Below are 27,500 nucleotides of genomic sequence, written 5' to 3'. Positions count from 1 at the left end.
GGAGTAACCACTTAGGTGAGCTGGGTTTATCCAGGTTGAATGATGGGACTTTGTGGCAGGAAGAGCTGCCAACAGCTTATTCAGTTCTTAATTGTCCGTCTGTTAATTGTTTAATTTCTTGTGTTTTAGAGACTAATAAATCACTATGGCAACAACAACAATAGCCAGGTATTCAAGGCACCTCCTCCAAAACTATCAATCTACAGTACTGGCCAGTTGAGTTTGACAGCTGACAGTTGAGTTTGGGAGACAGTTAATCCTGGGATTGTGGCAGGGAACTTGCCTTTATTTCATCTATTTTAACTCAGGTCCTGATGGATTCAGCGTCATGAAGTCAGAAAAGGGGGGATGTGGCAATTTATTCATGCTTTTCATTGGAGCTCCACTGCAGACATGAAATTTCTCTAAAAATGCAAATCAGTTGGTGCACACAAGTGTGCCTCGCCAGCGGAAGCACACAGAGAGAAGGGCTGTCCCAGGGCTAATGTTTTTATGCTCTGCGATTGAATGAATCGATTCGCTTATTATAGCATCTTCACCTAAATTTTTAGCTTTAAGCCCTAGATGAATGTGCCTAGGGGTAGTCCGGGGCTTTTCTCTAACACTCAGAAATGAATTACACCTGTTAATTTGGCTTTGAATCCTAGCTATGTCAAAATAAATATCATAAACAAGTGTTGAAGAAATCGATCTAGATCTGTTCCATATCAGAATGATCAGGAAAGGATTTAGCAAAGACTCTGAGATGTAAAGTGCTAATGTTCACTCTGAGCCCTTATGTAATAGGACTTTGACATGCTCAGAACAAAACCAATGGAAATGATTTCTGAAGGCAGAAGTGGTGAGCTTCTGTTGCGTTGACGAGAACTCCCCCGAAGGCCCACCTACACAAGGCATCACCGTGAACACGCAGCTGTGAAAAGACCTTGCTTTTCCTTCCAGCATTCTTCTTACTTCCTGGGCATCATATCCCAGAGTTTTCTTATGCTACACAAAGCAGTAATTACACACAACAAGTGTAGGTAGGGCTAGTCTTTAAATAGAGATGAAACAACACTCTCAAAGCCAGGGCACAAAGAGGCGGAGCGGTCCTCCGTTCTTTTTCAGAGAAGGTGAAGTTAAGGAGAAATAAAAATCGGATACAAAAACTTTCAAAATTCCATTACTGCCATTTTAGACCTGGAGTCTGAGTAGCAAAAGCTAACCATTTTTTTTTTTTTGCCTGAGCCTTTAAAAATAAATTCACTTGTATCACAATAAATAAGACAAGGACTTTCACATTCCAGTATTCCGGAAGGTAGAAGCCACATTCTCCAAATGTGGTATGTTTATGCTGACTAGATTGTCCCGTAGATGGTCACTGGATGCTCACAGGGGTAATCTCCATCCATTCCTCATGGACTCATCAGCTGGTCACTGAGCACCCATTGGGAGAAAAACGTATTCGGGGCACTGGTGCCGTGGGGCAGTTTATAGCACAGCTCTAATTAGAGGGATACGAGGTGTGGCTGGTGTGAGTGGAAACACACTCAACTGCCATCTTTAGATCAGGGCATGGTCTTCAGGAAAGAAATGCAATTTGTTATATATTTTAACTTATTAAAATCATTGAATTCGACAGGAGGTCCAGATTTCTAAAATGAAGACTGACTTCCATAGAGTTCATATAAATGCAGAACAGTCTCGTCTCAGGAAGAGCCTGCTGGGATTGTCACCGGGGTTCAAATTTTCTGGCATGATCAGTGGACAAAACATTGAAAGTCAGCATTACTGGTTAGAACACCCAACATTCAACCTATGTACGCTTATGACTCTATCGATGGGTACATGAGTAGTGGCCATTTTGCAAAGGATTTTACATAATCTTGAAGTCTGACTATGTGTGCATGTCTGTTCATGGGCATGCACACATGCGTGCAGCTGCCTGCATGAGCCATCAGCATTGGGTTGTAAGTCACTTGACTTAGCTGCTGTAACCTGGGAAAGCGGTGCAGGCTCTTAATCTCTAACCCATCTCTACAGCCCCACTAGAGGTCAGAAAACAAAACAAAACGTTCAGACAGTAGATGTTTCTCTTCTGAAACTTATACATTGTTCTCTATACCTTGCATAATGGCTTCAACTTTTTTCTTTTTTTCTTTTCTTTTTTTTTTTTTTTTAGATAGTGTCTGTCTGTGCAGCCCTGGCTGGTCTGAAACAAGCTATGTATAGCAGGCTGACCTCAAATTGATAGTATGTATTTAATTTAAAAATGAAAATGGTTTGTAGTTTATCATTTGCTTTAAAATATATTAAAATATTGAACAGAACATATAAAAGTTACTAAATGTTGAAAGACAGAATAAATATGTCTATTCTTAAATTTTTAGATAAGAGCACCAAGTTATATGTTAAAAACAAAGCTTTTGAAATCTTGTTTGAACAGGCTCCATATACAGTCTAATAAGAATATGGGAAGTGGATTTATCTGTGTCTTTCTTGTTCTTGTTACAGACTCTCATTATGTACTCAGGCTGACTTCAACTTTGACACTCTTCTGCTGTGATCTTCTGATTGTGGCACAGCCATCACACTGGGCAGAAGTAAGTTTGGAGAGCTTGTTTGTTTGTTTTTTTTTTTTTTATGAATACTTTATTGGCTCATCTTACAGGTAGAGTAAGAAAATATCTAGTTCTGATTTTCAGAGAAGAAGTGATATGTTTTAATGTCCAACCTCTTCAAATAACTTAAAACAATCAAAAAGAAAACGGCCTGTTTAGTTTTGCCTCCTGTTTTAGTGGAAGGTTTCAGCCACACATATACATGTATTCTCACGGCTTGATTTCTTACAGAATTAGGAGGTAGCCAGGCACCCCCTCTACCCTCACTACAGGACCACAGGATTTGTGGGTGTGGGCATGGAGGAGGAAGGAACACCAGGAGCTGGGAGACTGTAACCCTTCTACAAGTGTGACTGGCCTTCTCTGGCTGAACGTTTTAGATTTTGTTACATCATAACTAGAAAGTAAAGCATCGTACCTTAAAGCCAAAAATACTTTATGTAGGAAGAGATTGTATAAATTATAGTTTTGCAAATGGGATGGGATTATCAATTATAAAATGTGCTGTATTCAATGTTGACAGTTGGGGGAAAAGATGACTTTATGGATAACCTCATGTCAATTAAGTTAGAGAAAAACCTGATATTTTATCCTCAAGAACTTAATTCTATTGATATTTTTATCCTTTTCCCACCTTTCATTAAGATGATAACTTGCATCATTTTTACCATTGTCTAATCTAAAAAGCTAGGAATAAAAGCACCAGGGACAGGAGGCCAGCAGGTTAAGAGCAATGGCTGCTCTTGCAGAGGATGTGGGTTCAGTTCCCAGCACCCACACAGAGGCTCACAACCACCTCTAACTAATTCAGGGAATTCACTGTCCTCTTCAGGCCTGCCCTGGCTCCTGCATCTATGTGGTGACAGAACCAGGCACACACATATGCACACAAATTAATGAACTAAATAAATTTTAACCCCTAACTAAAAACTCATGTACTAACTACATCTCACTTAAATTTTGGTTAATTTGTTCCCAAATTTGGGAGATTTCATCACACATATCAGGGAAGAAAGTAAATTGAACGTTTGGCTGAATGGAATGTTTTTCACATCTAAATTATTTTTTAAAAATTTTCCTGCCAAGCCGGGCGGTGGTGGCGCACGCCTTTAATCCCAACACTTAGGAGGCAGAGGCTGAAGGATCTCTGTGAGTTCAATGCCAGTTTCATTGGCAAAGTGAGTTACAGGACAGCAAGGACTAAACAGAGAAACCCTGACTTGAAAAACAAACAAACAAACAAACAAACTTTCCTTTACATGTTCTCTGTTCAGTTGCATTTCTTACTTAGGTTGGCCTGTTCTTTAAAATATATTTATTATATTTAACATGTTTCTATTTACATTTTTATGTTTAAATACCCTCATAAGATCATTCACTTCTCCTTGATATTTGCTATCTTGCTCAGGCTTGGGTGCTATTTTTCACTAAGACGACTCATAAATTTATTTGAAATAATGTTAAGTGCCTACTGCTTTATCCTTACCACTGGGGACTCCATGGGACCACTTTTGCCAAACTATATGTCATATAAACAGTAAAGGGCTTTGAACTATGGGAAGAAAATAAATAGAATAGTCCCTCTATATTGAGATTATAGAAAAATCTTACTAAATCTTTTATAAAAGAGTAAACAATGGGTCCCTAGAAATCTGTAATTATCCCTTATACATCATATTCATACTGTAGAGGTTAATTATTACTTGTGTAGAGGAGGTATATCCATGATACGATTTTTTAAAAGGATGGCTACTGGAAAATCTCAACTCTTCTATCCTCAGCTTCTTATTTCTTCTCCCCTGGAGGCAACCACTGCTGCTGTTGGTTGGGCATTCTTCTCAGAAACATTCTATGCATTTTTAAAAAGATAAAGAATCCATATACACATACAGCGCAGTACATATTTATGCTTTATATTTACACAAATGCCAGTACACCATATTCCCAATTCTGTATAGAAGCAGTAGATATTGGACATTATGCTCTCTCTTCTTAAGTACACCAATTTTCTTCAGAGTTATTTCAGGCTCCAGTAAAGCTGCAGAACGAACTCCTTGTCCCAGCGTTCTACCATCCACCCCTTCCGCCACTGCTCTACCCACAGACCCGCGCTGACGCCTGCCATCCTAAATCCAGAGTTTAGAGTTGGCTTCCGGTTGCTCTCACGGTTTCACCTTGAAGGATAGATCTGTTACAAGCACCAGTGTGCAGGCATGTAGGTGGGCGCATGCTTTCAACAGGTGTGCATCTCCATGCCTAATCATAGGGATTTTACCTGAAGAAGAAGTAGGGTATCTGTGCGGTACTTTATTTGTGTGAATACTAGCTGGGGTGTTGCCGAGGCTCAGCAGGGTTTGATTATTTGCTACAGGCCTTGGTTTTTTGCTAGAAGTATTGTAAGAAAAACATCATTTGTGGAATCTGATGGTTTCCTAGAAATTCTATTTTTCATTCCCAAGAACCTGAGATTAATTTACTGGGAATTTGGACAAGTAGAAATGGTGGTATCAGAGAACTGAAGAGAACAGGAAAGGAGCCGATTAGCTGCCAAGGGTTTGGGGCACTGTGCAGCCGTAGGCGTTGGAAAAGCCTCATTAACTATGGGAAACTATTGGATAAGATGGAAGACCAGCCTGCTGAGGAGTAGACACCATGGGAGCGATAAAGGCGGAGGTGGAGAATCACCACGGGGACACTGACATTGTCCGAATGTATCAGCCTTACTGCTGGGCAGACAGTGAGTCAGGAGCCAGAAGATGCGAGGATGAGGAGAAGCGGCCAGGTAGAGGGTACAATCAGAAAAGCAGGATCACAAAGATGTATTATTTGAGACGTACGGACCATGTCTTAGACGGCCAGAAGCGGCAATAAGGTAAGGATTACGTCCCACATAGAGAAAATGCTTCTGTGAGAACTGCAGAGAAACAATGACTCTAGAGCCAGCCTGCTTCCAGCTCCCACACGGAGGGGACACTGGGAGCATGGGAGGATATTACTTTGTTTGGCCACGAGTTCCTGACAGCTCACTGCAAGCGTTGCCGTAGGAGAGAAGAAGGAAGGCTATGCAGATGAAGTTATGGTCAGGAGAATGCAGGGAGATTAGCATTTGTTTGCTGTCCATGTCACATAGGCCGTGCTAAAAGGGACCATGAGGCAGCCAGGGTATGGATAGCGGTGAACCTGGATTCTGAACATTCTAGTTCAGTATGGGTTTGATATGCTAGGAAACAACATTATATTTTGACTAATACTTAAATATTTTGATGAAATATGTCTTTTAAATATTTCTGTAAATATGACATATAGGAGCTTTGTAGTTAGTTGTTTTTTACTTTTTGGTTTTGCGGGAAATACTACTCAGCTGCCAAATAAATAGAGTCTTATTCTTACTTATGAATGCTTGGCCTTAGCTTAGCTTGCTTCTAGCCAGCTTTTCTTAACTTAAATTATCCCATCTACCTTTTTTTTAAATATTTATTTATTATTTATACAATATTCTGTCTGTCTGTGTGTCTGCAGGCCACAAGAGGGCACCAGACCTCACTACAGATGGTTGTGAGCCACCATGTGGTTGCCGGGAATTGAACTCAGGACCTCTGGAAGAGCAGGCAATGCTCTTAACCACTGAGCCATCTCTCCAGTCCCCTCCCATCTACCTTTTTATCTTTTCTGTAGTCTATATTCCTTTCTTTACTTCTTTTTTGTTATTTACATTTTCTTTATTTTTTAATTTTTTATTGAACTCTACATTTTTCTTTGCTCCCCTCCCTGCCTCTACCCTCCTCCCTTCAGTCATCCCCCAAGGTCCCTGTGCTCCCAATTTACTCAGGAGATCTTGTCTTTTTCTACTTTCTACTTCCCATGTAGATTAGATCCATGTAAGTCTCTTAGTGTCCTCATTGCTTTCTAGGTTCTCTGGGATTATGATTTGTAGGCTGGTTTTCTTTGCTTTATGTTTAAGAACCACTTACAAGTGAATACATATGATAATTGTCTTTCTGGGTTTGGGTTACCTCACTTAAATAATGTTTTCTAGCTCCATCCATTTTCCTGCAAAATTCAAGATGTCGTTATTTTTTTCTGCTGTGTATTACTCCATTGTGTAAATATACCACATTTTCCTTATCCATTCTTTGGTCGAGGGGCATTTAGGTTGTTTGCGGGTTCTGGGTATGACAAGCAATGCTGCTATGAACATAGCTAAGCACATGTCCTTGTGGCACGATTGAGCATCCTTTGGATACTGGTATTGCTGGGTCTTGAGAAGGCTGTTTCCTAATTTTCTGAGAAATCGCCACATTAACATCCAAAGGGGCTGTACCAGCTTGTACTCCCACCAGCAATGCAGAAGTGTTCCCTTTTCCCCACAACTTCTCCAGCATAAGTTGTCCTCAGTGTTTTTGATTTTGGCCATTCTTACAGGTATAAGATGGAATCTCAGAGTTGTTTTGATTTGCATTTCTCTGATGACTAAGGATGTCGAGCATTTCCTTAAGTGTCTTTCAGCCATTTTAGATTCCTCTGTAGAGAGTTGTCTGTTTAGGTCTGTACTCCATTTCTTTTTTGTATTGGATTATTTGTTCTATTGATGACCAATTTGAGTTCTTTGTATATGTTGGAGATCAGACCTCTGTCTGATGTGGGGTTAGTGAAGATCTTTTCCCATTCTGTAGGCTGTTGTTTTGTCTTGTTGACTGAACCCTTTGCTTTACAGAAGCTTTTCAGTTTCAGGAGGTCCCATTTATTAATTGTTTCTCTCAGTGTCTGTGCTGCTCGGTTTATATTTAGGAAGTGGTCTCCTGTGCCAATGCGTTCAAGTGTACTTGCCACTTTCTCTTCTGTGAGGCTCAGTGTGACTGACTTTATGTTGAGGTCTTTGATCCATTTGGACTTGAGTTTTGTGCATGGTGATAGATATGGATCTGTTTTTATTCTTCTACATGTTGATATCCAGGTATGCCAGCACCATTTGTTAAACATGCTTTCTTTTTTACATTTAATATTTTTGTTTTTGCCAAAAATCAGGTATTCAAAGGTGTGTAGATTAACATCTGGGTCTTCTATTCAGTTCCATTGGTCCTCCTGTCTGTTTTTATGTCAATACCAGGCTGTTTTCAGTACTGTAGCTCTGTAGTAGAGCTTGAGTCAGTGATTGTGATGCCTCCAGAAATTATTTTATTGTACAGGATTGTTTTGGATATCCTGGGTGTTTTGCTTTTACATATGAAGTTGAGTATTGTTCTTTTGAGGTCTGTGAAGAGTTTTGCTGGGAGTTTGATGGGCATTGCATTGAATCTGTAGATTGCTTTTGGTAAGATTGCCATTTTTACTATGTTAATCCTATCTACCTAAGAGCATGGGAGATCTTTTCACTTTCTGGTGTCTTCTTCAATTTTTTTCTTCAAAGATTTTAAGTTCTTGTCATACAGGTCTTCCACTTGTTTGGTTAGAGTTATTCTGAGATATTTTGTGTTATTTGTGACTATTGTGAAGGGTGATGTTTCTCTGATTTCTTTCTCAGCCCATTTATCATCTGTGTATAGGAGGGCTACAGATGTTTTTGAGTTAATCTTGTATCCTGCTACATTAATGAAAGTGTTTATGAGTTGTAGAAGTTCCTTGGTAGAATTTTGGGATCACTTATGTAAACTATCATATCATAAGCAAATAGTGAGAGTTTGACTTCTTCTTTTCCAATTTGTATCCCCTTGATCTCCCTTTGGTGTCTTTTTTTTTTTGAGAGAGGGTTTCTCGGTAGCTTTTTGATTCCCATCCTCGAGCTAGCTCTTGTAGACCAAGCTGACCTCCAATTCACAGAGATCCGCCTGCCTCTGCCTCCCGAGTGCTGGGATTAAAGGCGTGCGCCACCACCGCCCGGCTTCCTTTTGGTGTCTTATTGCTCTAGTTAGGACCTCAAGAATTATATTGAATAGATATGGAGAGAGTGGACAACCTTGTCTTGTTCCTGATTTCAGTGGAATCTCTGTGAGTTTTTCTCCAATTAGTTTGATGTTGGTATTGGCTTGTTGTATATTGCCTTCATTATGTTTAGTTATGTTCCTTATATCTCTGCTCTCTCCAAGACATTTATCATGAAGAGATGTTGTATTTTGTTGAAAGCTTTTTCAGCATCTAAGGAGATGATTATGTGGATTTTATTTTTCAATTTGTTTATGGTGGACTATGTTGACAGATTTTCTTATGTTGAACCATCCTTGCATCTCTGGAATGAAGTCGACTTGATCATGGTGGATGATGGTTCTGATGTGTGTATTCTTGGATTCGAGTTGTCGGTATTTTATTATTTTTGCATCAATCTTCATGAGTGAGACTGGTCTATAATTCTCTTTCTTAGTAATATCTTTATGTGTTTTGGATATCATGGAAATCTTGTAGAATTTTGAGCTAAATCCATTTTATCCTGGGCTTTTTTGGTTGGGAGCCTTTTGATGACTGTTTCTATTTCTTCAGCAGTTATAGGTCTGTTTAATTTTCTTATCTGGTCTTGATTTAATTTTGGTAAGTGATAATTACCCAGAAAGTTGTTCATTTCCTTTAAGTTTTCCAGTTTTATGGAGTACAGGTTTTCAAAATATGACCTGATGATTCTCTGTATTTTCTCCGTGTCTGTTGTTATGTCCCCCTTTTCATTGCTGATTTTGTTAATTTGGATATTCTCTCTCTGCCTTTTGGTTAGTTTGGATAAAGGTTTGTCTATTTTCTCGAAGAATCAACTCTTTGTCTCATTGATTCTTTGTGTTGTTTTCTTTGTTTCTATATTGTTGATTTCAGCTCTCAATTTGATTATTTCCGGTCATCTAGTTCTTTTGGGTGAGTTTGCTTCTTTTTGTTCTAAAGTTTTCAAATGTTCTGTTAATTCACTAGTGTGGGATTTTTCTTTATGTAAGCATTTAGTGCTATGAACTTTCCTCTTACCACTATTTTCATTGTGTCCCATAAATTTGGGTATGTTGTGTGGTCATTTTCATTAAATTTTAGAAAGTCTTTAATTTCTCCCTTTTTTTATTCCTTGACCCATTGATGATTCAGTAAGCATTAATTAATTTCCACACATTTGTGGCCTTTCTGGAATTAGTATTGCTGTTCAGTTCTAGTTTTAAGCCATGGTAATCTGATAAGGTACATTGGGTTATTCCAATTTTTTTGTATTTGTTGAGGTTTGTTTTGTTACTGAGTATGTGATCAATTTTTGAGAAGGTTCCATGAGGTGCTGAGAAGAAGGTATATTCTTTTATGTTTGGATGGAATATTCTATAGATGTGTGTTAAGTCCATTTGAGTTATAACATCTGTTAGTTCCCTTATATCTCTGTCAATTTTTATTTACATATGAGCATGCCCTTGTATTTGGGGCATAGTTGTTCAGTATTGAGATTTCCTCTTGATGGAGTTTTCCTGTGACTAATATGAAATGACCTTCTTTGTCTCTTTTGATTGATTTTAGTTTGAAGTCTATTTTGTTAGATATTAGGATAGCTATACCAGCCTGTTTCTTAGGTCCCTTTGATTGGAATTTTTTTCCAGGGCTTTACTTTGAGGCAATGTCTGTCTTTGAGGTTGAGGTATATTTCTTGTATGCAGCAGAAAGATGGATTCTGTTTTTGTATCCAATCTGCTAGCCTGTGAGTTGAGTCCATTTATATTAAGGGATATTAATGATCAGTGATTGTTACCCCCATTAATCTAGTTTTCATTGTTGGTGATGTTAATTTATATATTTTTCCCTTCTTTGGGATTTGCTGCTGTGAGATCATCGACTGTCTGTGTTTTTATTAATGTAGCCAACTTCCTTGAGTTGGAGTTTTTCCTCTAGTACTTTGTGTAGGGCTGGGTTTGTGGCTAGTTATTGGTTAAATCTGGTTTTGACGTGGAATATCTTGTTTTGTCCTTCTATGGTGATTGAATGTTTTGCTGGTTATAGTATTCTGGGCTGGCATCCATGGTATCTTTATGTCTGCATAATGCTTGACCATGACCTTCTGGCTTTCATTGTATCCAATGAGAAGTCAGGTGTAGTTCTGATAGGTCTGCTTTTATATGTTACTTGGCCTTTTTCCTTTGCAGCTCTTAATATTCTTTCTTTATTTTGTATGTTTAGTGTTTTGATTATTATGTGGCAAGGGTTTTTTTTTTAAACCAGTCTATTTGGTGTTCTGTAAGTTTCTTGTATCTTCATAGGCATATCTTTCTTTAGGTTGGGAAAGTTTTCCACTATGATTTTGTTAAATATATTTTCTGTGCTTTTGAGTTGAACTTCTCCTTCTTCTATACCTATTATTTTTAGGTTTGTTTTTTTCATGGTGTCCCATATTTCCTGGATATTTTGGGTTAAGCTTTTCTAGATTTAATGTTTTCTTTGACTGATGAGTATATTTCCTCTATTGTTTTTTTTTTTTTTTTGGTTTTTCGAGACAGGGTTTCTCTGTGGTTTTGGAGCCTGTCCTGGAACTAGCTCTTGTAGATGAGGCTGGTCTCGAACTCACAGAGATTCACCTGCCTCTGCCTCCCAAGTGCAGGATTAAAGGCATGCGCCACCACCACCCGGCTCTCCTCTATTATATCTTTAGCGCTTGAGATTCTCTCTTTTATTTCTTGTATTCTGCTCTTCATTTTGCATTTGTGGTTCCTGATCATTTTTCATGATTTCTGTTTCCTTAAAATTCCCATGGCTTGTGTTTTCTTTATTGTCTCTATTTCAGTTTTCAAGTCTTGAATAATTTCTTTCATATGTTTGATTGCTTTTTCTTGGTTTTATTTAAGGGATTTGCTGATGTCTTCCAATTTTTTGTTTGTGTTTTCCACCATTTCTTTGAGGGAATTTATATTTTTTTAAATATATATATATATATATATATTTTTAATAAAAGAATCTTAAACATTCTCCTGAAGTTATTTTTTTAGGTCATTTTCTTCTGCTTCAATTATATTTGGTTCAAGTCTTGCAGTTGTAAGGTCTCTAGATTTTACTGGTGTCATGTTGCTCTTTGTGGTGTTGCATGTGTTCTTACCTTGTCTACTATTTTTTTCCTCTAATTGGTGTGGTTGGGGCTGTCTGTGACTCTGGTGATTAAACTTCTAGGTGTCACTGGATCCAAGACTCAGACGGTTGTTCCTCATGGTACAGTCAGTGTACCGTATCTGGTTACCCTGTTGGTTCCCCCTGTTTTCCTAGAGGTCGCTCAACACTTTCGGGGTTTGCTCTGCTCCCATGGAGTTTGCTGTCTCAAGCCTGCTCTGGTTTAGGTTGCCAGCTCAGATCTGTTTCTATAAATGTCCCTGGTCTGGGTCTGCACCTGTGGAGGTCCCTGGCTTGGTGTTGTTCCTGCAAAGGTCTCTGGCTCTGATCTTCTCCCTCGGAAGTCCCAAACTCAGGTGTGCCTGGACCTGCAGAGGACCTGGCTCAGGCCTACTCTCTCAGAGGTCCCAGACCCATGCCCAAACCTGCGGGAATCCCTTGAAAGTCTAGTCCCTTGAAAGTCCCAGATTCACGGCCAGACCTGCAGTGGTCTCTGGCTCTGGCCCACTCACTCAGCAGTTGTTCCTCTGTACCTGCTTGTGTGTGGAGTTTGCTGTCTCAGGCCTGTTCTGGGGTAGGTTGTTGGCCCAGTCCTGCTTCCGTAAATGTCCCTGGTCTGGATCTGCTCCTGCTCCCATGGAGTTCACTGTTCCAGGCCCACTCTGGCCCTTTCTTTACTTCTTACTTTGACGCTGGCTGTGTAGCTGGGTGCTGGCCCCTGGAGTCCTCCTTCTCTCGCTCTTCCATCTCTCTTCCCAGAATTCTCCTAGTTATTCTCTTTGCCTGTCAGCCCCACCTATCCCTCTTCTGCCTAGTTACTGGCTGCTCAGCTCCTTATTAGATGAACCAGGCATTGGTCTAGAACTCAGGCAAAGCAACACAGCCTCACAGAGTTAAAGTAATGCAACATAAAAGAATGCAACACATCTTTACATCATTGAACAAAAGTTCCACAGCGTAAACGAATGAAAAATGTCTTCAACCAATATTGCACGTCAGAGCTTGTATAAAATAGTGGCAGGCACGAGCTTGTTCATTTCTACCTATTCTCCTCGAAAAGATGGCAATGGGACTTCAGTAAGTATATTTAAAACATTATCAGATCTATTACTTAAATAGAGTTCTGCTTACTTTAAAACTTTTAGAGTTCATTTTTTATAGCAGATGAAGACTATTGAAGAGATCCACAGCTGACACAACTGACCAAGATGTGGGGTACTCAGCCCCAAACAGAGAAAACTGAAGAGGAGTGAGTGGGAGAACCAAAGAGTCAGAAGTTCAGGTGCCTGTTGATAAATTGTGTGCCCTGGAAATGTCTGGGAAAATGCTCCCAATAACCCTGGACAATAGTGTTGTCTGGCCAAGACCACCACAGTAACACCAGTTGACATGCCAATTTGGACTGGGAAAATTTCACGTGGCCCTTCCCCTAGACAAGGAGCTACAGGAGGCAAATCAATATTGAGTGTTAAATCACAGCCTGTGACACAGCTGCTAAACGCTGGGGTCCTGATCTGCACCCAGGCCACCGGACTCAGCGGTTGTCACTTTGATTTACTTTATCTGTTGAATGAGCTCTCCATCCACAGAGTTCTCTCTCTTCACTTCTCTCTGTCTTTTCCAAACTCTCCTCAGGGCATCCGAGCATTTAGCTGAGTGGAATATATTTTTCTTCTCTGAGTGAAACAACATTGTGTTTCATGCATGTTTTAGAAACTTCTAAGAAATGAAGGCCTTCCTTTGTCGGGCTGAGGAGTCAGTGAGGGGTTCAGGGAAGCCTTTAGCATATGGGTGTAAGTGAACACATTGCTCTTGGCAGGTCAGAGTCTGATCAGGTGCACTCCTTGGGACACAAGCTGCTGCAACTCAACCAGGTGGATTTCTCTGTGGCACCAGAAAGCAGAGTGTGCACATGGAGCAATCACAGAACTCAGAAACAGGGTGCGCTGCTAGGGGACACTCAGAGTGTGCACATGGAGCAATCACAGAACTCAGAAACAGGGTGCGCTGCTAGGGGACGCTCAGACTGGAAAGTGCCCGGTACACAGACTCAGGGGCTTGAGTTTGATTCCCAGAATTTATGTAAAAATCCAGGTGTGGGAGTGTACATCTGGGCACTTCCCAGTGCTTGTTGGTGAGCTATCTGGGGCTTACTGGTGAGTTAACCTGGCCTACTTTGGGGGCATGTGACTCCTTGAACCTGTTAGAGGTGGGATGGTACAGATCAGTGTGTAGTGCATACATCTAACAAAGCGAATGACACTTCAAAACACTGAAAAATCTTTTCTAAGGATATTCATTATCCTTCCTTTCTCCGTTTTCCCTCCTTTCCTTATTTCTTCCCTTCCTTTCTCTTTTCCTCTTCCCCTTCCTTTTCTCTTCTTTTCCCCCGTTAACATAAACTTGTTGACGGTAGTAGAGGGAAACACCAGTTGTATTAGACAAGGTTCCCCCTGCCTGCTCTCACTCAGTGGGATCATTTCTCTTTCCCGAGAAATTTTAGTGGAAACATAAAACCAACTAAGATGACAGGGATCACAATGGGAAGCTAGTTTGCCTAAAACTTCAGCTAGCTTCTACCCTGGACCCCATGGACAACTTACTCCTCAGACATCGGCTCTTCAGCCTTCACTGATGTTAGTCACAGACAGCTCCTGGCAGTGTCTCTAAATATCATGTGGAAAATATTTCCAGGGACACAGTTAAAAACATAAATGATGAGAGACTATGTCTTCTAGAAATAACAGGGATGCTTCACCCATGAGACCTCAGGCAGTATGGTTGCTTAAACAAGACCTGAACAAGTACAACACCAACATGCTTGCTTGCCCCAAAGGGGAAAAACTCATGGGGTCCCAAGTCTAGACAATGAACTATAGGTAAATAAGAAATGAGCCAATGCCAAGTGGTCAGCCCTGAAATCATATATGTCAAAGCATCACTAAATGGACCGAGCAGGTTGTATTCATATATTTATGCATTTATAAACAAAATATAACAATTAAAAAAAAGTTATGAATTTGAGAGGGCACATGGTGGGGGACATGAGAAAAGTTGGTGGGAGGAAAGGAGGAGATGATACAATTATATTTTAATTTAAACAATAGAAGCAGCTTTTGAAAACGTGTCCTCATCGGTTAGGAGAGTGAGGGCACCCCCCACACTCTACTATTAGTGCCTAGTTAATTTTGGGAAGACTTAGGTTTTAGTCGAATGCTTCAAATGCTCTGAAAGGGAGAATTTCCTTCACCTCCTTTACAGATCACTGAAAATAAGAGGCAAACCAGATGCCACCCAGGGTTCAGCCATGCCGTTTGCAAGCTCCAAACAGATATTGATTTTCATTTCAAACTCTAATGCCAAAATTAGCAGTGTCAGGTTGAGTTAGAGCTGGATGGTTTGGAGAGTTCAAAAGCAAATTGCCTGCACAGCCGGGCTGCTGCTGCTTGGTGATCTCCCCGCTTTCATGCATTAGAGGCAGCAAAGCATGGGATACAGTGCAGCTTTCGGTTTATTGCACAAGGAAGCATTGAGCTTGGCTCCACTCCTAGGCCTCTAGTACATCACTCTCCTCCAAGTTCACATTCAGGGGTGAATGCGTCGAGTGTGGGGGTCGGTCTATTGGCAGTAACTGTGTTTTATATTCCACAGGAAGAAGCTTGCGTGTATCATCACTGATAGGAGCAACCTCATGGCGTTGGAAGCTTCAGGTCTTCTGATACATGAAGACTGCGGCTCTGCCTCTCCTACAGTGCTTCTCATGTTGTAAATCACTGCACAGTCAAGTGCCCACAGTGTGGTGTGTGTGCAAACTCATAGTGTTTGAAGTTACAGTGTGCACGACTCATTATTCAAATGTTAATTTAAATTTGGTAATAGTCATGAAGCAGAATTCTGTGCTCCTCTACCTTCAGCTAGAAGTTTCCTCAGATAGGACACTGTCAGCTCACAGTGGATTCCTCCTGTTATGTAAAGAATGCCATTTGCAAAGAGAGACTTTGCTTTCTGGACTACAGCTGGGATGCATAGCCAATTCCCTCTGTCTAAACTCCCAGCTCAGCGATTGATGTTGGAGAAAGTTCAGTCTCCTAGAGTGAGCAGTGTAGTTTACAGACTAGCTTTCAGCTTGCAGATCCTCTGTGCCAGCCCTAGGGGAGGACAGATTTAATAAATAAAATATTGGTGAACAGCAGTAGCCACAACATTTTTACAAACCTAAAGGAAAATAAAAGATATCAAAGGCTATGGCTACAAGAGCCAGCAATGCCAGTACCTGCCTCTCAGAACCAGGCAGGGCTAGAACGGGATGCAGGACTAAATATTCTCGAAAAGGGAGGTTCGTTTCAAGCATCGGAGATGTGGACGATGTCACAGAGGCTAAATAGACTTGGGATTAATTTTCCAGTGGGCTCAACACTATGCTGTTAGGTATTGGTATTTGTGAAGCAGTTATGCACTTTGAGGGTGAATGTTAAGTTCTGAGAATTAAAACAACTGAGATTCTGTTTTTAATATGCAGATAGAGGGAAGTATTGGCTGATCAGTTAGCTCTGGGTAATTTTCCTGTAGTGAACATGTACCGGGGGTTCATCACCCTATTCCCGAGTCCTGGAAGAAGGAGGGGTTAGGTGAATGTTGACAGGACTACCTGCTTCTCTGATTTCACAGTTCAGTGTAAACACCCCATCTTTCGGGAATGACTGAAAATTTAATTTAGGTCTTACATCACGGGTTGAAATATAGATCAAAGAATGACCCAGAACCCCATGTCCACTGTCCCAGGAGTGGGTTTTCGTTTGGGAGCTGTCATCCAAAGGGCCTCTGATCTGAAAAGGAACAGTGATCTCCAGACTCAGCTTATTGTAGTTGACTGAATTTCAACTCTCATGTTTAAACAGAGTCAGAACCTGTGCCTTTCCTTAGAAAAGACTTTATTTAGTCAGGGTTTGATGCCCATTCTGGTATTTTTATGTGTGAGAAACCCTATCACCTGTGAAGTTCAAAGGATACTATGGGCCAATACCAGAATAAAGCTGTATCTGGAGTCCACCATGATGTTGTACAAAGTGGCTGTGCTTAGACCAAGCAAAGACTCACTGCCTGTGGAGGCAGCGTCAGGACGAAAGGATAACTGCATTTCCTAATAGGATTAAGACATGGAGCCACAGGCTGGGGAAATGACTCAGGGGTTAAGATTGCTGGTTGCTCCTCTAGAGGACACAGGTTCTAGGCCCAACACCTACATGGAGACTCACAACCATGGGTAATTCAAGATGCTGTTTTCTGGCCTCTGATGGCATTGCATGCATATGATGGACAGGCATCTATGCAGATAAATCACCCAGACACATAAGAAAAAGAGAGAGAAACATTGTCTATGGACAAGCCCTTTTAAAAGTCAAAGCAGTCTTGTACAACAGCTAACTGCAGGCTGTTAACTACTTGAGATGGTAGCTGGCTACAGAGTATCTTCATCAGGTTTTACGGTCTAGGGAATACCCTCAATTACACAAATTAGAGTAGGTCAATTAAAGAACAGAAGGACAGAGACTCTTTTCATGTCACATGCATGGAAAACAACTCTCGCTCCCCATTCTTTAGCAATTGACCATCTTTCTAGAGCAAATGTATCCGCGGAGCTTCCCAAGAACATCTGGTCTACTGCATGTAGTGTCAGTGTGGAGCTGAGAACCAATGTCACCGTGGGGTACTGAGTTGGGAGGGCAAAGCCGCCTTGTACGCCTATGGCTAGGAGGTGGGCTCTGCACATATCCACTCTGCACTGTCTCTAAACAGAATTTATTTTTAGAGTTTGTCTCTGTTGCTCTCCTCTACCGAGTCATTCTTCAGCGTGGTGTAAAAGTCATAATTTAAATAACCAAGAAGCATCTCTGCACTTGAAGCTGCCTGCTGGCTTATGTTAGTTAGCTAGTTAATGATGATTTACCAGAGTCCCTAATTTGAGTAGAGCTGATTGTCTTCAGGAACCTGGAAAACTCTGCTAAGAATTCGGATGAAGCCTTTCCAGTGATGACGACCTCCCTAGAGGTGACGATTTCCCTGCATGAACATGGTCTTCGCAGAGGCTCTCCTTCATCCCTCTCCAGAGGAGGAGAGGAAACACAGAAATGCGCCTGGTGCAGGGCCCCACTTCCTGCTGTATGGATGTGAAGTGCCCAGGATGTTGTAAACCACCACGGTCTTTAGCGATGCCGATGCGCAGACGCAAGTCTCCCGTGTTAGCTCTCCACTGTGCTCTGTCAGCCTACAGGTGGGAAAGCAAGGCTGACAGAAGGTGCCCCTTCAGGAGGATGCTTACTTCAGACTGTGTGTTATAGCTGTTGCTTTTCTTTGCTATTCAGGTTGATTTTCTGCTAAACTTTCTTTCATTTGGGTGTCTTACATGAGGATATTTAGAACCTCCTTTTATAGGATTTTGACTGTTCAACAAATAGTGCTGATCTTGAATCCTCAGGCCCCATTCATTTCTCAAGCATTAATACAGCAGATTCTTTGTAACCAAATTTCTGTTCCAGGGCCGGGACGTATGAATTTAATGGTGACTTGTGCAGCAGGAGAGCTGCCATGTTGAAGCTGGGAATGGAACCAGGTCTTCTGGAAGAGCAGGCAGTGTTCTTAACTTCTGAGCCATTTCCCCAGCCGCTGTTTGGTCCCTCCCTCCCTCCCTCCCTCCCTCCCTCCCTCCCTCCCTCCCTCCCTCCCTCCCTCCCTCCCTCCCTCTTTCCCCCTTTCTTTTCTTCTTTCTTTTCCTCTGCTGGTCTCAGTGTCTCTCAGGTAGAAAAGCCTGTAGTCTGTAAAAACTGCTACCATTGTTGACCGTGATTTGGTTTCCTCTGCTGTTACAGCAGAGAGGGAGGTCTCTCCCTAGGCAAAGTATGTGGTGGAAAAGTGTTGAATATACAATTTGGGTTTACAGCGAAGCGGGAGCGCGCGGACCCTGCACCGGGAGCGCGCGGACCCTGCACCGGCCGCGGAGCCGGAGCCGCTATGGGCCCGCCAGGCCCCTGGCGCGGCGCAGCGCAAGCACCGGCTCAGAGCCAGGATTGAACCTCCAAGATGGAAGATCAGGATCCTGGGGGCATTAGCCCCCTTCAGCAAATGGTGGCCTCAGGAGCTGGGGCTGTGGTCACCTCCCTCTTCATGACACCCCTGGATGTGGTGAAGGTCCGCCTTCAGTCTCAGAGGCCCTCAGTAGCCAGTGAATTGACACCTCCTTCCAGATTCTGGAGTCTCTCTTACACCAAATGGAAGTGTCTCCTCTACTGCAACGGTGTCCTGGAGCCCCTGTACCTGTGCCCCAACGGCCACCTGGTTTCAGGATCCGACCCGCTTCACTGGCACCTTGGATGCCTTTGTGAAGATCGTGAAGCATGAGGGCACTAGGACCCTGTGGAGCGGCCTCCCAGCCACCCTGGTGATGACTGTGCCAGCTACTGCCATCTACTTCACTGCCTACGACCAACTCAAGGCTTTCCTATGTGGTCAGTCCTTGACCTCTGATCTCTACGCACCCATGGTGGCTGGTGCCCTTGCCCGCATGGGCACTGTGACGGTGATCAGCCCCTTGGAGCTTGTGCGGACCAAGCTACAGGCTCAGCACGTGTCATACCGGGAACTGGCTACCTGTGTTCAAGCTTCGGTGGCCCAGGGGGGCTGGCGCTCACTGTTGCTGGGCTGGGGTCCCACAGCCCTGCGAGATGTGCCCTTCTCAGCTCTGTACTGGTTCAACTACGAGCTGGTGAAGAGCTGGCTGAGCGGGCTAAGACCAAAGGACCAGACATCCGTGGCCATCAGCTTTGTGGCTGGTGGCATCTCAGGAATGGTGGCTGCCACCCTCACTCTACCCTTCGACGTGGTGAAGACCCAGCGGCAGATTGCACTGGGAGCAGTGGAGGCCGTGAGAGTGAAGCCCCCAAGAGTTGATTCCACCTGGCTCTTGCTTCGGAGAATCCGAGCTGAATCGGGCACCAGGGGACTCTTTGCAGGTTTCCTCCCAAGGATCATCAAGGCCGCTCCCTCCTGTGCCATCATGATCAGCACATACAAGTTCGGCAAAAGCTTTTTCCAGAGGCTCAACCAGGAACAGCCTCTGGGCCACTGAAAGGCGAGGAACAACCAGCTCTTGCATGGGTGGGGACAGGAGACTGAGCCAAGTGCCTTCCCTCCCAACCCAGTCATCCAGGCTACCCCACATTTTGACTCCTGCTGTCCCCTTCCCACAGTCAGCGTTCATCCACCTCCAAGTTCAAGACCAAATCTGACAGCTGCGCCTTTCCTTGTATCTCCTTGATGTTTGTTGTAGCTTGGCCCTGGGTAATCAGGCTCTCCAGGCCAGGCAGCCTTGTTTATCCCCTGTCTAAAGAAGATGACCTTCTGTGCAAAAAAAAAAAAAAAAAAAAACCAATTTGGGTTTACAAGAACAGTGACTCCATAATTTGTGGTATAGTCTATCTTGATTTCAAGAAACTGTGAAGTAATTCACCTGTGTGCCTGAACGACTTGGAGTCAAGTATTTTCATCAGCCCACCCCTCCCAACAAAAGCAAGAACAGCAAGGCACCTATTGTATTTACGGCACATATACTTTCAATTTCTTTTTTTTTCTGTTCATTAATTCACATACTTCTTTTAAAGAACAAGGCACATTTCACATATATACCTTATGACAGTTAAAGGTTTTAACTATTAAAATAGTCATGAAAGAATTCAAGGTTAATATGCAGATGATAAATTTGCCTTCTAATGGCAACAAACTTAAAGTTTGCTTGTCTTGTCTAGTATCAAGGCATACAATTGGAGAATAATTTGCCATGTTTTTCTGATTTCTGATACATTTTCAAAACATAGAACACACACACACACACATTATGGTCACAGATATGGCTCGATGGCAGTGAGCTTGCCTAGGCGGCACAAGGCCCTGTGATCACCAGCACTACATATGTGTTACATATTTATACACATATGTACATACTTGTATACACAGACACACAAACGTAACTTATGCTCATGATCTATACCAGTTATCAGGTTGGACAACCAAAACAAAGTGCTGTTTCTACTTTGAGCTCTAACTGTTTAGCGGGTGATTTTTGTGATTGAGGCTTGTGCCACATTGCCTGGGCACAGAGTTCTGTTGTGGTCCATCTTTGCATTTTTGGCCTTCGGCTCTCCTCCTTGGTTGTTGATTCAGGACTCCAGGCACACCGGTTCTTCCCCTCGGCTTTTGTTTCATTTGTGTGACTTTCACTTTAGTATGCCTGAGAGGCTCTTCGCTTTTGCTCTTCACTTTTGATGTCTGTCCCCTCCTCAACAATGCCCGCGCTAAGTAAGTGATGAGTTCTCCTAGACCTCGTTGTGTTAAAAGTGGCAAAACCATCTTTTGTCAGATGAAGATTTTCCTGAGCCTCCCCCGTCCCTTTATTTTCTCCTGTTTTGACCTTAATAAATTAAGGCATTTTTATTTTTAGCACACTGGATCCAAGTCTAGCTTATTCCATGGAGGGTTATAGGCCCCAGCTTCTGTTATTTCATTAGAATAGGGAAAAGGGAAGAGTAATTGTCTAATACCCTTCAGATAGATTTAGTTGAATGACACATATTTTAAAAAAACATCTAATCTTTTAAAAAAGATATTTTGTGTGTGTGTGTTTACCTGCATATATGCATTGCACCGTATGTGTTACTGATGCCCGTAGAGGCCAGAAGAGGGTGCCAGAGCCCATAGAGTTGGAGTTATAGATGGGTATGACCTTCCATGTAAGTGCTGGGAAGCAAAGTTGGGTCCTTTACAAGAGCAGCAAGCGAAGCCATCTTTTCACCTCCTAAAATCATCTAATTCAGAGACTAGATGAACGAGGCAGAGAGCACAGGGCAAGAAGACAGACATAGAAGTAGCATCAGATTATCTTGGTCAGCGTCTAAAGTAAGTTACAAAAAAGAAAGGGAAGTCATACAGCAGGCACTGTGACCACCCAACTTACACCCATGGCCTTTGTTAGAGTGCCTCTGATTTCATCTTCACCTATTCCAGGTTCACATATGGGGTCTTGATTTTTATAGGCTGAGCCCATGGAAGTGCTAAATTTTGCTCTAGAGAAAAGTACCACTCATGATCGGGGCTGATTATTGCTAAGCCACAGGGAAGACAGCGGCCATGTCCAGCTGAACTTAGTTCTCTCCTTGTGGCCCTTCTGCTACGATGAAGTGACCCACTGGCCTTTCAAGAGCTCAGAGCAGAGGAAAACGGCCCCTAAAGCACCTGCCAGCACACACTCTGAAAGTGTGACAACATCCTGATGAGAGATTCCTGGTGATTTCTAACACTCGGAGCTAGGTTTTGCAGTAAGTATTCAATCACATTGTGATTGGTTCCATTTCAAGGGTGACAGAGGGGGAAAACGGACTCCAATCCGCATTCACTGTCTTGTGCTAGATTCTTATTAAAAACAGCACATTCCTGTAGCCCAGAGGGCTGACAGTTTCTTCCTAAACAGGCATGCTGCTCTAAGCTAACCTCAAGGGACTACTCAGAGAGACAGAGATGCAGCCTGCACCTCTGTGGTGGTCTGAGTGGGAGGGGCAGAGAACAGTCTCAGTCACCCCAATAAACAGTATTTCTTAGGGCGCTGCTGACTTTCAGCTCTATGCTTAATTGGTTTATAAGTGCGTCACTAAGAACAATCGAACCTGAAGGAAAACACCTTAGAGTCAGTGTGCTAGGGCGTACATCCTCCCTAGTCAGCTAGCATTTTCCTGCTTTGTTTTTATCATGTTCAAACATAGGTGTCGTTTACTCCTATTTCATCACTTGGGCTTGACACTCTATCTAAAGATGATCAAAATACAATAAAAGGATTGCTGCCAGACAAAAGCTCTTAACAACGCTGAGCCGTAACGCTTGGAGACACTGTGCTGAGGAGCAGGAAGGCGCTGAATAAATTCAGTTCAAACAAGATGCTCATGTCCTGAGGTACCACTAATGCACCTGTTTTTTCCTATTGTCTGCAGAAAGTGACAGCAAGCGTGCAGACAGGGTTTGTTCTTTGCTTTTCTCAAAGATCGTCAGTTTCCAGTTTATTGACTTCACCTTCCACGGACAAGATGTTAACTTTGACATCAGCATTCCTTACACATTCTTATGTGATGGAATCTCCTTCTCAAAACCTGATGTACCATCTCATCCCGCAACGAGTTGAAACACACAGTACAGCTGCATGTGATGATTTCAATGGTCTGGAGGTAGGGGCAGGAACATTAGGGGTTGAAGGTCATCCCTGGCTACCTGGTAAGGTTGAGGCCAGCCTCAGCTGGTCTTTTGACATCCTATCACAACAACATAAAAATAAAAAAACAAACAACCAAATCAAAACAAAAATATCATTAATTTGGAAGGATTTTGGGTTTATTTAAAATGTATTGGTCTTAGATTGGGGATGAAGCTCTGAGAGAGAGAGAGAGAGAGAGAGAGAGAGAAAGAGACATGGGGGGGGCTTTGGCTTTTTGGTGTTATGCAATTCTGGGGATTAATGAATTAACTCCTGGACCTTGTGCATGCCAGGCAAATGCACTACCACTGAGCAACAATAGCCCATTATTTTTTCAAGACAGTCTTGCTATGAATCTCAGGCTGGATTTGAACTCAAGTTTCTCCTGCCTTAACTTCCCAAGTGCAGGGATTATGGCTGCCTCATATACACCTTAAAGGCATGTGCACGCTAATATATTTAAAAGTTCAATGGTTTTATTTAACTATTTTACAAATTTAGAACATTGTTCCCTCAAGACAAACAAGAAGAGCCAGATGTGGTGGCACAGGCCTTTCATCCCACCACTCCGGGACAGAAGCAGATGACTCCCACAAGTCCAAGACCAGCCAGGACAACGTACATAAATGTTTCAGGCTAGCAGGGTTGCAGAGCGAAGACCTGTCTAAAGGAAAAGAGCCAGGTACGGTGCACACCTCTAATCCCAGCACTTGGGAGGCAGAGGCAGGGGGATCTCTGTGAGTTCAATATAGCGAGTTGCAGGTCAGTCAAGGCTACGTAGTGAGACCCTGTCTCAAAACAAAGGCAACAAAATGACCAAAGAAAGAAAAGTTGACAACACAGTTTCACAGAAGTAAATTATAATAAATTCAAATAATAATTTAAATGTATAATTATTTCTTTAAAAGAAACAGGAAATCATAAGGAAATGTATAAACAAAATGTGTTAGATGACTTTCCACTACACTAGTCCAACTAAAGAATGGGATAAGTTTGGGAACAGAGCTCTAATTTTTATCTTCTGCAGCTAAGTACATGACTTGATGAGATACTTCTAGTATTGCCCATGCCAACATACTTGCTAGTTTGCACTTCCAGTTGGGTATGTATATCATGTGACCCTAAACCAAGAGCATCTGAGAAGATGGGTAACCTAAGCCTGCACCCACATTTACTGCTGTCCACGATGATGATACTTGGTGGCAGTGCGGGAAAAGATGCTTGGTCTAGGAGGGCAAAGGACATAAATCAACTGTCAACAATGTGGACTGCAGTGCAGAGAGCCAGCCCTCTAGAGGGCTCTGCTGCTCAGTGCTTACGGCCTCATGCAGGTCAGGTAACTGCATTCTTGGGGTGCACAGAGACCTCAGGGCAAGGTGAGAATCCTAGGGATAGAGTGAATCTGAGGACCAGAGAGGTCTTGACCAGAGAGGTCAGTCTCTTTGCACATCCCTGGGCAGCTAAGTGCAAGCAGAGGAAGAAGAAAGAAGGAAAGGAGGAGGAATGGAAGGAAGAAGAGAAGAATTCTAATGTATCAGTGGTCAAATCTTCATGCAAATATTTGCATTTAAAAACGTTGTCGGTAAACTTACAGACACACTCAGTTGCCAAACCTCAAACAGAAGATTACTGTTGCATAAGGAACACAGGTAGACATGCATATGGTCAGATCATTATATACAAGCTGGGGCTCCTCTTTGTTTTTCTTTAGACTTAATTTTTAGTCACCTACCCCCGTGTGTATTTGCATGTGTGTATGATATATGTAGGTGTCTTTGGAGGCCAGAAGAGGGTAATAGATTCCTTGGGGATGAACTTACTGGCAGTTGTGAGCCTCCTGATAGAGACTGAAAATGCAACCCTAGCCCTCTGCAGGAGCAATAGAGCTCTTAACTGCCTGGCCAGCTCTCGCTTCCTTGAAGCTGTTTTATGGTCACCCTTCTTTATTTCTACACCAACCCATATTGCCAAAGAGAAGCTTTCTAATTCCCTAACATCTCCCTGGCATTAACAGGTATGCAAGGGCAGTTTCATTTTGTCAAGGGGGTGGGAAGGGGTAAGTTTCCCTAAACGACTGGAATGATCTGTTTGTTGTACAGACTTCCTGTCTGATAAAGATTAAAGAGAAAACCTAAATCTCTCTATTTTTTTTTCATGAGGCTTTGTGATAAAACCATTAGTCTCATAATTATTAAATCCCACTGCAGTGATTTTCTGAATTGGGGTTAATGACCTTGTGGATGGACAGACCTCAGCGTTACATTTTGTGGGATCATTGTTAAATGCATGAAATCATAAGGTGTAACAAATGGCAACTTTTTTTTCTCACTCTAAAGGAAACTAAAGCTTCTAGTTAGGTTAGAAGAGATCTTACAAGGATTGGGAGCTTGGAGGAAGTCAGACAGAGGGCAGCTTCGTGTCCTTACAGCTAGACATGTGGACGTGATTAAGGAAGAGATCAGTGGGAATTCCTTTAGAATCACTGGCTAACTTGTGCTGCCAATCAAACCCAGAGCCAGCCAGCCAGTCAGCGAGCAGCCAGGCAGCGAGCCATCATTGTGTAAGGGATGCGCCATCACAGAGCTCCTCTGCAGACCCCCTAGGAATCACCCGGAGCAGTCACCTACAGATACTGCCATCACTTTGGGATGTTCCCTCGTGACCCTAGAACAGAGACTATCAGTTAGTCTAGAAGCAGTGAACCTTGGTATGGTTCTCTCTGTGTGTATTTGTGTGTGTGCGTGCCCATGGGTGGAGGCCAGAGGCTGATATCCTGCTCCACCTTACGTTTTGAGCAGTGCCTCTTGCTGTCCTTGACGCTGGCCAATGACTGATGGTCAATAAGCCTTTGATTGGGATCCTCTGTCTCCATCTCTCCACACTAAGATCACAAGCATGTGGAACCACACCAAGCTTTTTTATTGGGGTTCTGGGGATCTGAACTCAGGACTTCATGTTTGCAGAGTAAGCCCTTTGCCCACAGAGCCTCTCCCGGACCCCACTGGTCTTAGTTATGTCCTGTCCCCCTGTGGCTGGAACACTGGGGGAAACTTTCACCCACTCACTGCCGTGGGGAGCTCCCATCCTCCACATTCCTCATCCTGCTTTGACAACTGCCTCGAGTCCCTCATAATTCTGTTCGGATTGGCAATGCCTAGATCTCTCTGCCTTTCTTCTTTCCCAAATGAAAACTGAACACTTTGTCCCATTGCTTCAGGCTGGGTTAATATGTCTGCTTACTAATAATTCGCCTCTCAGACACTAAAATGCCTTAATTTAGTGGAAGCAGACATCCTTCTCCATCATAACCCACACCTGTACAATGAGTTGCAGTTTATACAGTAAAATCTCAGTTAATCCACACAGCACACCTGAGGTAGGATCCTAACCTACACTCCATGGATGAGGGGTAGTAATAAGCAGGAAAATGACTGCTTTCTCAAGGTGCACACATAATTCAGCACCCAAGGTCTGGAGTAGCCATTTGTTCTGCTGAGAGGACATTGAGAAACACGTGAATTTCACCCTGGGTGTTTGACACCATGAAGGCAGCCCTGGAGAGGCACTGCCTGCCATTCACAGGTAAGTGTGATGAAGGCAAGCTTTTCCAGGCCTCAGTTTCTTTCCCTTTAAAATGGAAGTGTTGTTTACGCCAGGCGCTGGTGGCGCATGCCTTTAATCCTAGTACTCGGGAGGCAGAGGCAGGCGGATCTCTGGGAGTTCGAGGCCAGCCTGGTCAACAAGAGCTAGTTCCAGAACAGGCTCCAAAGCTACAGAGAAACCCTGTCTCGAAAAACCAAAAAATAAAATGGAAGTGTTGGACAAGACAGTGCTTGGGGCCCACTTCAGTTTGAAGATAATATAGTTTTATGAACATATAGGCATCATAGTTTTAATGTCAATTTTCATTTTCTTTTCACTTTATATATTGTACAAGGAGTTTGCAGTTTCCAGAGAATCTAACAGCATTTCAAAATGTTTTAAAAAAGCAAAAATACAGAAAACTGAGAGTTTGATTGCCAAGATTCAAGCTGAGGGGTGATGGGTTGGCACAGAAGCACCTCCAGTGGGATTGTGTTGTATCTCAAAGTGCTTGGTTTTAAAATCATATACAGTAGGGGAAGTGGTGGCAACATTCGACCATCCCAGAGGCTGAATTAACTGGAGTTCTCAGTGGTGTCACCAGTGTGGGACGCCAGCATCCACACACTCACGGGCTACACTGTGAAATGCCAGATGTGAAACAAGATCGAGTAACCAATACTGATGTTGTTCAAGTTTAAGTACCATTCTCTATTTATTATTGTGAATGGTTGGATAAAATGTAGTTCAATTTTAGACAACAGGCTAAGAGCAGAATTAAGGGAAGAGATGCTGCTTCGAACCTGCTCCCCAAACACAATGAGGCTGGCCGGGCTCTGAAATTGTGATGGAAATATTTGAGCTGGTGTGTCTGAAAAAAATGTAGTCATCATTTCCCTCTTCCTGGTTTGAATGCTCCAGGGTTTTGGAGACGAATAGGAGTAATAAGTTCACTTTGCAGGATTAATGCAGCAATTCTTTATCATAAGAGTGGA

General features: G+C 42.6%; 2 protein-coding genes across 2 annotated transcripts in view; one reads left to right on the top strand and one right to left on the bottom strand.

Annotated features, from left to right (window-relative positions):
- Ttc29 (tetratricopeptide repeat domain 29) overlaps positions 1-27,500 on the bottom strand; it is a 219,667-nt gene that overhangs the window by 12,507 nt on the left and 179,660 nt on the right. The gene's annotated exons all lie outside the window — the stretch shown is intronic.
- Positions 18,614-20,030, top strand: LOC130863697 (probable mitochondrial glutathione transporter SLC25A39). Its single transcript, XM_057753907.1, is given in 2 exon segments — positions 18,614-18,961; positions 18,963-20,030. Coding segments are annotated over 2 exon segments (1,044 nt in total). The 5' UTR covers positions 18,614-18,713; the 3' UTR covers positions 19,759-20,030.

This window comes from Chionomys nivalis, chromosome 21 (assembly GCF_950005125.1).
Source record: "Chionomys nivalis chromosome 21, mChiNiv1.1, whole genome shotgun sequence".
In the NCBI taxonomy this organism is placed as follows: domain Eukaryota; kingdom Metazoa; phylum Chordata; class Mammalia; order Rodentia; family Cricetidae; genus Chionomys; species Chionomys nivalis.
This window is presented reverse-complemented; position numbering and strand designations above follow the sequence as displayed.